This window comes from Simochromis diagramma, unplaced genomic scaffold, assembly GCF_900408965.1.
Source record: "Simochromis diagramma unplaced genomic scaffold, fSimDia1.1 OVJJ01000603.1, whole genome shotgun sequence".
Classification (NCBI taxonomy): domain Eukaryota; kingdom Metazoa; phylum Chordata; class Actinopteri; order Cichliformes; family Cichlidae; genus Simochromis; species Simochromis diagramma.
Genome location: NW_024387414.1, coordinates 9,690,049 through 9,704,357, shown reverse-complemented (window position 1 = coordinate 9,704,357; position 14,309 = coordinate 9,690,049). Strand labels below are relative to the sequence as shown.

The 14,309-nt window shown below is 38.2% G+C and overlaps 1 protein-coding gene across 12 annotated transcripts in view; it reads left to right on the top strand.

Moving 5' to 3' along the window:
* Positions 1-14,082, top strand: part of celf6 (CUGBP Elav-like family member 6) — a 154,218-nt gene extending 140,136 nt beyond the window's left edge. For 11 of the 12 annotated variants that reach the window (XM_040012129.1, XM_040012130.1, XM_040012135.1 and 8 more), the window contains one exon: positions 5,405-14,082. Coding sequence is in view for 1 of the 12 variants with exons in the window: in XM_040012135.1 (XP_039868069.1) it covers positions 5,405-5,409 (5 nt within the window). In the remaining 11 variants the exon portion in view is untranslated. Of the gene's footprint in view, positions 1-3,015; positions 3,096-5,404 lie in introns of all 12 variants that reach the window. The other variant, XR_005693214.1, reaches the window with a different exon arrangement.
* The last annotated feature ends 227 nt before the right edge of the window (positions 14,083-14,309 follow it).

The window sequence follows — 14,309 nt, the reverse complement described above, 5'->3', positions numbered from 1 at the left end:
CCATTGTGGCATTCTGCATTTAGTGCACTAGAATGCAACACTGTGTTCAGTGTTAAAGGATACAGAAAACTGGCCTTTCTATATATCCATAGATATCAGTGATTCATACCATCAGCATGTATGGGACAACCATAATGTAAAAGCCTTTGTTCACTCAAAGACTTGTACTTATAAACAATTATTAATCTAAGATATCGTTTTTGTTTTTTAGCTTAATCCTGCTCTATTGTAACTATTTAGTCGTAACCAAGGGTTATAGAGATGTTTTATGAAGTGAAAATAGTGTTGTATATTTTATTATGAAATTAACATACATGGAAATGTCATTTTTAATGCTTCCACAACAACACGGATGCATAGTTGCATGCATAGTAACACTGTTATGACATTCTTTTACATAGTCCCCCAATTTCAAAGGCTCAAAAGACAGCTGATTGACAAACACTTGGCCAGATGAGGCCTATTCTCCTGCTATTGCATAAAAAATTAAGTATTTGTGTAGTTGATTATAAGTGCCGAACTTCCACTTGGTAACTTGAACTCCCAATAAAAGGTCTAGAGCGTCATTGTCACTGGAAGTGAAAAGAGGCCATTAAAATTATTAAAGGCCTGGCAGAGCATCTCAAGGAAGGAAACACAGAATTTGATAATGTCCAAGTTTTAGAATTCAGCCAGTCATCCAAGTATTACAAACAACACTTTTATTAAAGTATATGTTAGTTTGTTTTGAAAACACACTTCATTTTTTGATTTTAGGTCCACTGTGTTTGTGTATAGAGGCAAAATTTAAAAAAAAAAAAATTGTGCCACTGTCTTCACACTTATGGACCTTATTGTATCTGCCGCAAGAAATCTTCTGTCAACAGCTCCCTATTAGGTACCTTAAAATGTGTGAGCTTCAATAAAAATCAATAACAATACAGATTGCTTAAGGTAGCAACATGCCTCAATAGAATAATTCTCCATTGTAACATATAGGGATGCATCGATCTGATATTTAAATTGGGTACTGGGCCAATCCTGACTGAAAGTCTGGATCAGGTATTAGTCACAACAAGCAGATCTGTGAGGCTCATCTATTCAGTTCAGTCCTCTATTAGCCTGTGTTCATTATTCCCCTTTTCAGCAGAATGGCAATAGTTACTAACATGGGAGCTTATATAACATTGAGGAACCTAACAACCAAAGGTTTGAAGTTTGAAGGTTGGCTTTTACTTTAATGTAAACTGTAGTCAAATGTGTTTACATGACTGCCAATCCTTAATAAGAATGCTTTAAGCTTTTCAGTCTCTCTCTGTCTCGCTATATTTGATTTTACACTTATTGGAAAGCTTTTATTGCATTTACAGAGGTGTAATGTACTGTCCTGAGATTAGGAGAAACTAGCGTGCAACAGTCTAATAACTCTTGCTGAAACTAGACTAGTGCAAATTAATCCATGGTCATAAAGTCAGTAAAATGACATACATTTATTTGTTACATTTTAATTAAAAGAAAATTAGGTGGAATAAAGTTCTTTATTTTAGATAGGACTGCTGTATTGGGTGATACCTATTGTACCTGGAAAAAGTTAGATTGGTGCATCTAGTCTCAAATAATTCATTTAATTGTCTAATACAAACTACAGTTGTCAGTGAAAAGACAATATAAATACATTGTAAACCAATTGCCTGGAAACTTTTGTATTACAATTACACAGGCACGTATTCTATTCTGGTATTCTATTCTATTCTACTAAAAAGCATTCATAGAAGGTGGTATCCTATACTGATACAGCTCCCTTTATCAGTTCTCTGATATAATTTGAATAGAGCTGTCCTCGCTAATTAAGAAGATACCATAAGAAGAGAAAAGGAGTGAGTGAATTTGATTTAGGAGCAAATGGAAAATACAACAGCACTGAATGACATGACAGTCATTGAAATATTTTCAGAATGGCTCCAAGCAAACACGTTTCCCATAATGACATTCTGTCACTTAATCAGTATGTGTGCGTACGTGTTTTTTTCAATGTATCCCTGTGTCATTGTGCCATCTTTGTGTTTTGCTTATGTAATTACACCACTTTGGTTGTTTTAAACTAATAGACAGACCAATAATAAGCATTGAAATATTAAAGAAATAAATGCATTAACTTTTTGAAGTCAATTTGAGCAATTAGGTTAATAGATTCCTAAAAATCATGGCCGATAAAAACAAAGTGCATATTTTCTAGGTATTTTCTTTTAAATTATTGCACAAGCATTTATTTATAGCAGGAGAGAGTACATTGGCTTGTTGGGCTTAAAGTAAGTAAAGTTCAACTGTTTAATTTTCTAAATTCCAACCCTAATGCGTTATTATGATGAAAAACTTTGATGAAACTTGAATGATGATTTTCTGTGTGTGCATGTGTGTGTTCCTTATAGGTAAAAACTTCAATATGTAGATAACTTCAGAAGGCCTTTTTTCTGTAACACTGAAAATTTTTGCTTTGAAGTTGAATTAAAAACACGATCAGACAGCATTCTCCTTTTCTGGTCTCAGGAGCCCTGCTACTCTGAAATTGCGTTCTGTGTCTTAAAGATAAACTTAATGCAAAAAACCTGAAGCACTCACTGTACAGCCACCCTCATAGCAAACAATGCAAGGCAAATCCAATTACTGTAGACAGGACAAGTTTCTGAAATATGCATTTTTGCCGTAAGGGTTATCTTTGCGAATATAAAAACATCAATTCAAACCTTTAACCTGCAGATGTTGTCAACCCAATAATATTTCACCACCACACTAAAGTACAAAGAGGCTTTTTTCTGTGCTGCACTGAAGATTATTTGCTCTGTTATTTCTGTTTTACTTGTCTTTTTTTTTTTCAGTTTTATGGTAATAACTATAATGACCTCATTTGATTTGTCAGGCAGAATAAGTGAGTATGGAACAAATAGATGGGGTGCTTTGAATTCTGACTTGAGGAAAAGAAAATCCCATTGTTTCTTTCCTTCTTTTGCACCCTTACCAACCTGGCAACCTGACAAGGCCAATCACAGTGTGAGGTGGCCTTTCTCCGCTATAGCCACACACCCCCACACCTGTCATGGGGCCAAGTTCCCTCAGCTGTAAGTTGAACCCATGGTGTCATTTTCTTTTGGATGACGTCATGTGGTGGGCCTGTGACTGCGTTGCATGACGTGGCGTTGATTGATATCTCTAAACTCTCTCTTTATATTCTGCCCTACTTTTATATATATTTATATATACTGTATATTGTATATTGGCAGTTTGTGGAGTGCAGTAATCGATGCCTTTCATGGCTGGTACCTGTAACTGACGTGCTGACTTGTTGGTTGATTATAATTGGAAGTGGCCTTTAACCCTTTGTGCTATTGTAATGTGTGCCCTTGTGATGTTTTACTTTCTCTTGTGGGGTTCATGTGTATGGATGTACTGTATTTTCGATTTCTCTATCTCTTCACATTCACATCACGAAGCGTTTTTTCTTCCAGAAAACTTTTATTCTTAAAGTCTACTTATTTTCAAAAAGGACCTATTTCTCTCTCTGTTCGACAGCTGTTTAGTTGAGAGATGGCCAAGATGACCCTATGTTTGTGAAGCCAATTAAATCTCTAACGTTCACACAGAGAGCACAGGCAAATGTTGACAGTCTACTTCCATCTGCACAGGGAGTACTTCAGCAAGATTGTTTTGTTTGCCTAACACGAGAATCACTTCCCATTTATTTATTTATGAGGGTGCAAACCAATTACACAGTGATAGAAAAGCTGCTGGCGGCACTACAGACCCGCGTACCCAAAATCCGTCCACCATACACCATACTGTACAGAGAGGTGTAAGTAGGGTACAAAAGATAGAATGAAATACAAATACCTGGATTGATTATTTGTGGCTGCCTGTTGCTTGTTATATTTTTAGTGTGATTCTAGCACCGCATAATTTAGGTATTCGGTTTTGCTGCTTGTATGTAGTACAATTTTTGCTCTTTATGTACAAAAAAGCAGCATACAAATTAATAGTGAAAAGGTCCTTTCTTTGCAAGTGAGTTTGTTTCCAACCCTCAAGGCCAAGAGTGATAAGCATTAGTAGTTTTCATTGAGCACATTCTACCCTATTATTTCAGAAGCCCTGCAGGCGACTCTCCCAACCTTAGTCTATCCAGTGAACTCAGGGGGTGTCTAGCCAGGCACGCCAGGGGGCATAAGGTTTTTCTGGCATCGGCTATGCCTCCTAACTGCCAGGTGTCATTTATGGAGCCATCCAAGTAGGTGGTGGTGTGCGGAGGCATAATATTAGGACTAAAAGCTTGTGAAGGGAAAAGAAAGAAAGAAAGAAATTCTTTGTTACTGGACAAAGTTACTGCATGAAACAGTTGTGATGTTTTCAAAGAAGCTGTTTACTTGGGGAAAAAATGATCAATTTGAAAGCCACTGTGTGTTTCTACTCAGCTACATATATAGGGAGAATTGCGAATGGCTTATAAAATAGGGCATCTGTAATTGGGACTGTTAGTGCTTTATGTTGCTAATGGCCGGGCTCGCTTTGGCACACATAAGAAATAAGTTTGAATCGCTGCTCCCCCATCTAAAAAGCAGATCTATTATGAAATGGTAACAAGCTCATTTACAGGAATGGAAAGGTAGAACAAAGAGCGTCTGGGCGCATGTTCTCGTCACAAAGTCAGACCCTTTCATGTTCACTCTCAGAGAGTGATTTGCTGTGATTTCATAGCCTTTCTTCACCCACATCATAGCTCACAACATATTAGGGATGATAGGCTGTAAACTAGATCTTTTATCAACCCAAAGCTCGACAGCACAGACACATTTAGTAACAGTGCAGCATATCAATCCAGCACAAAGGCAAGGGAGTTGTTTTTCATGCTATCCTAATTAGAGGTTAGTTCTTGAAATATGTATCTTTTTCATAATGGACAACTGTCAGTTATTACGTGATTCTAATTATTGCAATATTAGAACTTGCACACACACTTGTCTCGTTTTCTTTATGTTTCCTTCTTGTTCCTTTGTAGCCTGTTTGTAATGAATTAACAAAAAGATGAATGGCAGCAACATCTCGGGCAACTTTTTTTTTTCCAATCAGGGAGATGCAGTCAGTTTAAATTAGGCCTTCGCTGGATTAGTGCTGTCACAGTGTAGATGTCTGTTCCATATGGTTAAAACACAAATTTCCCACCCCACCTCTAGCCCACTTATTTCTGGTTGTGATTGACACGCTCCTCTTTTTTTTTTCTCTTCCCCGTCTGTTTCTCATGCTGTTGGCTGTGCCTGTCAGTCTGTGTGATAACCAGGAGCCAGCAACCCTGAGCATGTTTGCCACAGCCCCACTGAATCCACTCTCCTTATTCTCTCCTGTCTTTTTCTCTTCCTTTCTCTCTCTCTCTGTGTCACAGGATGAAGGGCCACAACACCTTATTTCCACAAGTGCAGTAAAAGTACAAAGACTTCTTGCTCTGCTACATATCATGAAGGAAGGGTGGTCCCTTGATCCTCCTGGAAAGCCGCTGAAAGATTGGGTGACTGAGAGAAGGATCCCAGAGTTGTCGGGTTTTTTTGTTTGTTTATTTATTTTAGTTTTTCTTCGCAAATGCCTCTTTTTTTCCTCTTTTGCTTTGGCGTCTGTGGAAGAAGATTTTTTGCAGAGACCAACTTTTTGCTGCTGTTTTTTAGACATGATGGAAAAAAAAAAAAACCTTTATAGACTCATTATGCTCAAAGCATGCATACTGACACAGGATATAGATAAACACAGAAAACAAACCAAACATACACATTTCAAAAATGCTACACTTAAAGAAAAAAAAAAGGAAAAAAAAAAAAAACTTTGTACATGTATAAATAAGTGCAAATGCCAACACAAGAACTGAAGCAAACTCATGCGTGTGCGCACACACACACACAAAACATACAAACACACACACCAGCCTGCTGCCATTTTGGTTTTTGTGCCTACACAGGTGTTGTGCTCTGTGACAGGGCAAGCTCTGGATCGAAGAAGAAAACAAGAAGAAAAGGAGAAAAGTGGAGAATCCAGGATAATTTACATGCATCATTCCTTAGGAAATAGGGACCAAAGGACTAAACGCTTTTTAAAAGAATATAAATATATAAATATATAAATATATATTTAAAAACTCATACCTTGTAGCTGCAAGTATTACAATTTACTCGTAGTAAAAAAAACACAAACAAAAACATTAAATCAATATCCAGTGGCCTACTGTAAGTATGAATAAAAGAACATGGAAATAATGTATAAAAAAAGACATGGAAACGTAGTATAGGGGCTGATCTTTTGCTCTGGATGCTGATTTAGCACCAGGTTGTAGAATAGTAGAGTAGACTAGAAAAAAAAAGGTGTAGATTTGCTAACTTTTGCTGTTGTTTAAAAAAAATACTTGAAGTTGTAATGAAAATGGGGCAAAAGAGGGGTGGGATGGTGTGGGGGGAAACATTCATCTGCCCCTGTACGCAACAACTCTCTTTCTCTTGGATGTTAACGTATCAGCCACTGGATATCGCGCTCATCATGATGTACAAGTCACCGCACTCTCTGACAGATATGGAGATGATCTTCTGGAAGAAAACAAAAGAATAAGAAGAAAAAAAAAGACTGACTTTACTGATGTCTGTGCTGGACGGGGTGCAGATGTTTAAGGCTTCACTGGCCTTTGTGTTCAAGCGACAATCCACTGTAAAGACCAAGTAAAATGGACATGGGGTGTCTTTTTTTTTTTTGTTGTTGGCCTTTTTGTATTGCTACATGAAGTGTGAAATATGAAGCCACAAACTTCTAAAAGGAGATGATTAAAAGTGAGATGGACAAATGGATGGTCATGACCGAAAGTAAAGAGGGAAGGAGAAAAAAGTGATAGCTATTGTAACTGCCAGCAGAATGTATTTGGTTTAGTAATGAATTGGCTCTTGTGGTATCAGCATTCTCTCAAAAACACAAAGTATGCCCATCATAAGCAGCCACAAATTTTGAGTGACATGTCAAGGATATGTGTGTGTCCACTGAAGCTGCTGCAAAACTCTAGACTGAGAAAAATTCATTCTTGTCTGTTGGCAAATTTCTCTAAAGATGAATTCAATTTACTTCTGTGTTGCAGGAAAGGAGTGCCAGCTTTTAGAGCACATTTACCTGTGTAATGTTAATTCCACTGTTAACATGCTCCCTGACCTGCGTAATGTACACATTATTCATAAAGTCCATGGTAAAAAAAAGTAGAGCTTAATGGCCTCGATCTAAGATAATTCTAACAGTCACTCTTAAAATCATTCAACTCATCTTTAGCTACACTGACACTGATGCCAGGCACTCCAGTAGTGTCGTGTCTTGATTTAGAGTCCTGTAGCCTCTGTTTTTTACCAATTTACAGCTCTGGAAGCAGGCTCCTCTCTAAAACCAGATCAATATGTTTCAAGTGAGTCTAGGGGGAGGAGCGATGCTGTTTCAGTCACCATGAGCACTTCCCAATTTTCTCTGCCGAACACCAGCTCAAATCCATATACCAGCCCTCTAAGCACTGACAGCTGGCAAGGCTAGACAAGAGCAGGGAGAGAGTGGGGAGAAGAGGGGAAGTCAAGAACTCATCACACCGAGATCCTTTAAGCTGATGCTGGTAGGTGATGCCAGATGATTTAACCAAAAAAAATAGAAACCCTAATCAAGCTTTGGTGGCAAACAGTATACATAATCTAATCATAATCTGTGTTATATGCTTTCAAAAGCAGATTAAACAGTCAAGTAGGACCTCAAGTTAATACTTTAGGCACCAGTCCAACGAGCTCATGTTAAGTAATGAGAGTCTTCTTCTCCCTCTTTTTTGTTGAACTAGAAAATCAGACCAGAATTGGTCCAAATCACTAAAGAAGGGACTGATTAAATGTGCCAGCAGATTTCATAGTTTTTAATATACTGCCTTTGCCACTTAAAAATAAAGCTGAAGGTACTAATTTCAGCCCTTGATATTAACATTCCACGTAGCACTTCCTTTTCTCCCGTCCTTAGAGCAGCCATGCCTTTCTAAATCACGGCACAATTGTTTAGCGGCTCTCCCGTTGGAGCAGCATTTTCGAACCTACCTAATGCCTGTGCTCACTACCCTTCAATTATCTCTTGCACCACATTAGACATGCTATTTCACCTTTCTCCCTAATCACACTGTAATCATCAGCCTCTATACATTAGCAGCAACCAAGTGAAAAATCACTGGGATAATCACTTGGACCAAATGACGGGAGAGATGGTCCCCTGCATGCACATGGATGACAGAAGGAAGATTAGGGAGAATTATGTTTGCGCCTACTCCCTGGCAAGGCTGGTGACAGCTGACCTGGCACCAATAATGTAGCCGAATTTACCGAAGAGGCAATGCAGGATGAGGGATAAAACCTTCCATATCATAGCAAGGTTTTAATGTTACAGAGTAATTTGACCAAAAACTAAAAGAGAAGGGCAGGTAGCAAAATTGATTTAGTTTTTGTTTTCTATCAAAAACATTGCAGCAATAGTTGCTTAAAACTGGGTCAAATCCAACATTTTTTACTAGAAATCTTCAATTCTGTTACTGTTCAGCTGCTGTGAGGCCTGTTGTTGTGAATTTTCTTTCAGCAGCAACACTGCATCTCAGAAGATGATGCCTGCAAGTTATAGCCTCATTCATATATATATATCTATATCTATAGATATAGATATAGATATATATAATCTATATAGATGGTTGAATGAGGTATGGTTGAATATATATCAGCTCTTAAGGACTTCTTAAGGATTGCCTTTAAATACTGTAAGATAAAACCCAGCCCTCCCTCTGTCATTTCATTTGACATGTGTTACTGATAGAAGGAGCTTCGTGAATTAATGTGAAGTAGGTAAAAACAAAGCCATGTTCTACAAACCATTTATGCTCATTATTTAAGTGAAGCTGAACTAATCAATGGGAAATCTAATGTTCCATGAGCAATGCAATATCCTCTGCTTGTCTTGGCCATCTCTAGAATACATTTCCAACACGAACCTTGCATGGTTGATCCTGTAATCTTTTCTGTCTTATACCAGATGCTGTACTAGTTCCCACTACTAATGGCAGGTTGAGTCCCCAGTGAGCCAAAACTCAGCCTAGCCTAGTATCCTGCTGTCTGCTTGGCTAACAGTGCAGCGATCATGTAGCATATCTGCTATGCCAGGGCTAAATTAGGCAATGTGAAATCAGTACTTCAACATTTTTAAAACGGGTGCTCCTATTACATTTACACTCCAGGGAGAATGTTGCTGAAGTGTTGTGCATTAAAAGCAGAAATAGCTGTGAAACACTAGAACTGCACTGAAACTACCAAAATGAGGAAAAAAATAGAAAGAAAATAGATCTTCTCATTACCCATTTATTAAAGAGGCTCTTGCCTGATTTGCCCTTAGCCTGGACTGGAGACAAGAGCAGACTGAGGCTATGTTTCACCTCTAAAATCACAGACAAATGTCAACCCAGCAGGCACACTACCAAGCTGTTGCCAAACTGTGATTTGATATTTGCCATCTAGCTTACAAAAAGAAAATGTAACTAAGCATTTTTGCCAAAAGAAATACATAAGATTTGAATAAGTTCTTAGAATATAATATTTAGCATGCTAGGCAAAAGAAAAAATATATATGTGAACATGAAAAAGTATAAATACCCCCAAAGAGGTAAAGCTTATCTTCTCTATCTTCTCATACTGTACTGCCTTTATTTGCCATTTTTCAATCAGTGATGAGCAAAAGTAATACTTAGGTATAGTCAGTTCTTTGTGAGCATTTAAACCATTTGCCTCTGGCTTATGCACCTAGAAATTTGGAGGTTATATAGTATGAAGTATGCCCCTTTCCTCAGTTGCCACTACACCACTTTTCACAAGATCTGTCTGCTTAAGGAGCATGTATCCTTAGAGGTTCCCAGCCAATGGCAGGGCAGAGCACAAGTCTGTTTGAGAATGAATCTCCCACCCCTGGGTGCATAACACTCACCCTAAAATAGCAGTGATTGTCAAGGAAAGGAAGTGAAATGTAATTGACTGAAAGTGGAGCGATAATTAAAGGAACCTGTTGGACAGGAGGGAAGAAATTAATGCTTCTCATTTAATAGCTGCTTTGGGAGAAAGCTTTTTCAGCATCTTGGTTTAACGCAGTGAGGGTTTGCTGTGGAAATGAGATTTTGTATTGAAAAAGGTAGCAATGGAAATAGTGGAAGCAGGCACTGGGTGGTGGGGGTGCTGTGTGCTTAACTGAAACTCCACAAAATCACTCCCAATACTCAGGGCATCAGGGACTATGATGTCATGATTAGTGGAGAGGTTCAGAGCCTTGCCTTACCCCTTATCCTGAAGGCATTTGAGTAGATAAATATGAGGACAGCAGAAGCTGTACGATCACATGTCACTGTGGGGTGTCCTGAGCCAGCAGAAGGGCTGATGAACCACCTAATATTGTGCTTTGGATTTATAGTATTACCATCCCATTCAAAGAGAAACAAAGAAACACAAAAGATGCCATTATCAACCCAACACTGCACAGTGGTTTGCTGAAGGTATGAAATTATGTTCAGAAACATGTCTGAAAGAAATGAAGACAAAGACTTTTTTAATTTCTTAATGTAAATAGACTATAAAATACAAAAAAAACAGAGGAAGGTTGTACAGCAACTTGTGTTGAGAAGTCCAACTCTGTGGGACAATGATGTCAATATAAAATGTATCCACAGCAGTGCAGGGATTTAGGAGAGTTTTAGTCCTTATAAGCCCCTTCGGTTTGGGCTGTGAACATGCATCCTACAACTCTAAGTGTCTGGCCAAGGCTTAGAGAGTATTTGACTTAGTGTCAAACCTAAGCCATGGCCCTGAAGTGATCCGGTAATTAAGATTCTGTGTACACCGACATGTCATGATTTTTCTGACAGAAGAAAGATCGCCTGTGCCGTAATTGGATTAGTCCAGTTGGGGCTGATGAACAGATATGACACTGACAGTAGAGTTCATCCATCTGCATGCTTTCCGCTTGACAGTGTGAAAAAAACCATCAGCCAGCACCACTCTTTTTTAAATTCTTTGGAAGTAAAAGTTGAGGCTTTACAGCATTTAAGACGCTAGTTTTAGAAAATAAAACTCCAGGTTACAGTGTGTTCAACATGTACATAAACCATTTTGGAATCAAACATTTAATACACATGGTTTAAAATATACGAACACGGTTAGGTTGAGTTTAGAGGAAGGGGACAAACAAGAGAACTATGTTGATCCCAGCAGAACCCCTGCTTGCTTGACCCAGTCTGACACTGCTCTCCTGATCACACAGCTGCATTACACCTGTACATACAATATAGCTTATTTTTCAATTCTGTTAAACATTCTTTATAGGCCGTACAATAGATCATGTTCAAACAGAAAAAAAATAAAGAATAGTTAATATATTTCAGTGAAACTAAGAAAAGGAACCTATGAAATAATTTATCAAAAACAGAAGATAAAATGATTTTATTTCTTGTAGAGTGAAGCACGGATGTTCAGAAATGGGATTTTATACTCATGTTCGAAAATATGTCTTTATTTTCTCTCTTTTGTTTTGTTATTATCAGTTGAAGCTGGGATAGACCCATTGTCATGAGGTTTATTCAGATGTGCTTTGATCATTGTTCTTTTTTTTTTTTTCATTTAATTTTTTTGGCTGCACAATCCCTGTGTAAAATCCCTTGTGGATTGGAAAGTTCAAAGAGATTTTGCTCAATGAAAGCTCTTACATCAATACAAGAATTAGCAAACTGCACTGTAAAAGGATGATTGATGGTACTGGTTTTGTGGATTCAGAAAAAAGGGTCCTTTGCACAACTGAGGTTAAAAGGATCAGAATTGCATGTTCAAACGCAATTTTATTTTTTGGACCTTTTGTTGTTTTAAGAAAAAAAAAATCAAACTTTGCCATCAGATTGTTTTGGGGACTTATGCTGCCATATGTCATTATGTTTAAGCCATTGTTGCTTTCCTGTAATGAAGTTCTCTCTATGTCCTTTTCTTGCCTTATATTTTGAAGGGTTAATTGTATTTATTGACCTGATTTTCATATCTTTTTTTGTTCATGGGACAGTTCTTCCACAGGTTGTTATCTGATGTGACACCATCCACTGAAGACATTGTGCCAAAAGTAGATCACACTGCTTTTCTCCAGTTTTTTGGTTTGTTATGTGAGGAGGAAATTCTGCCTTAAACCCAGCCTGTTCTCTCTGACAGTACTACCTGTGAACAGTGGTCAGACACGCTGTATTCTGGGGATGCCAAATGTTCTTCGAAACAAACACTCTGCCAGAATCAGTTTTGCCTCAAGCTCATTCTGACACAAATAAGGATGCGGTCATCCATTACCATTTCCATTGGTTACAAGGACCAAAATGTAAACAAACTCAGATAACTGAGAAGTTTGCTCCAATCAAGCATTCAAATGAGAGCCTTTAAAGTGTTCGTATTTAGTCATAGGCAATTTTGCACCATGAAGATTTTTACCATGAATCATTGCATTCCCAGCTTCACAGTCTAATTTCACTGTTGTTATTCATTGCCATAAAAACTCACAATCTATTTAGGTATTTAAATTTACAGTGAATGGAAAAAAAACTCATTTATTTTGTTGTTTTGTTTTTGTTTTTTTTTTGTGTTGAACAATCTGAGTTACTGTTTTCTTTCTTTTCGTTTGAAACAGAGATGTAATTTGAATTAGCATTGGCTCTGGTCCGTTTCCCTGATTCAGGATGATATTTCCCATAGTGCTCCTGAACTCTGTAGTTCTCTAGTTCATTATATTCTGCTTAGACTAAAATAAAGCACAGTCCTGTAGAAGACTGAGGCTCCTTTGTCTTCTTTATCCATATACATAGCCCGATTAAATAACTCCTAAATGTTTGGATCTAGCATGATGTGAATGCATGACCCCGTTTGCAAAGATGTGAAGTGTTCGGTGTCGTCTTGTCACTTGGATTGTGGAGAGAATGCATTTAGGACATGTCATTGTATTAATTGAGCTAACAGCACTAACCATATCCGAATACCAAATTAGATGAGACGGTTAGTAGAAAATCGTTTTAAAAAGGGCGAATAATGCATAATAAATGAAAGGGAGATTGGAATAGGGAGAGGAATAAATTGTGAATTGATTAAAAGGAAATGGATATTCAGTCCTTGTCTTATGGAGGTGTTACAGTAGAAACAAAATCAGGTGCAATTTGTGGTACCAGTTATCATCTGTGAATAAGAAGCAGGTGGTCATTCCATTAATCAGAGGCTTTTCTCATGCTATTTTTTTATTGACAAAGAATATGGCCAGGGTCCATTCTATGGCTCAGAGACCCCTCCTCTGTCAGAGTTACCCAGCAGTCACCAGGTGCCTCAGAACCTATAACAATGAAATGAAAATACCACACAATATTGCAACTAACTTGAACCCCCCAGTGGACTATAGATCTTTGCAGATCAACATGGTTCAGCAATTTCCAGCAGCCACAACTGTCCATCACAGCAGAAGGAAAACGTCAAAACTCTGTGACAGTAATTGTTCCTAGAAAAGAGTACGACACCCAAGGGGCCATCAATGACCAAACCATCCCATGACACCGAACATCATTTCTTGTTTATAGGTCTCTTTGCTGTGTCTGTGCTGTAGCATTCATGTGGAAACAGATTTATGGTTGCTAAATTTGCAGGTGATAAAAAGGCAAAGAGTGGCCAGTTGGGGCACTAACTCTTGGCTTTTCACATGCTGACTCCCGTGCTGATTCTCCAGGGACTTGCACTCATTGTGCAGCAGACACTCCATGATTCCACATGACAAACTGGATTGTTCCTTGAGTGAGTCCTGCTGAATTATTTTGGTCCTTTCGATTGCATCTCCTACCCCTGAGATTTTCCTCCACTGTTGCCTTTGAGCCATAAGCCTCGACAGCCACCGTTGTCGATACTCAATCTGTTCTGTAACCCCTAAAGCTGATGAAATGTGCTAACAGGGGTTTGTTTGTTTGTCTCCAGGAGGGGGGCCAAGGGAAAGAAAATGGAACAACAAGACCCTTTTGACAGTTCCATTTTTTTTCCCCAATGTTTTGGAGTGAGGGATAATCATGAAGTATGGATTGGATAGGGGAAAGTTATTACGTTTTGTTGTCTTTATCCTTGTTTGAGTTGTAAAAAAAAGGTCAGATTGTTCCAAACATGGCTCTTTGCAGTTCCTTGGTTTATCCTCAATTCTGACTGCCCTTCTCTCTCAGTACGGAAAGAGAAAAATCG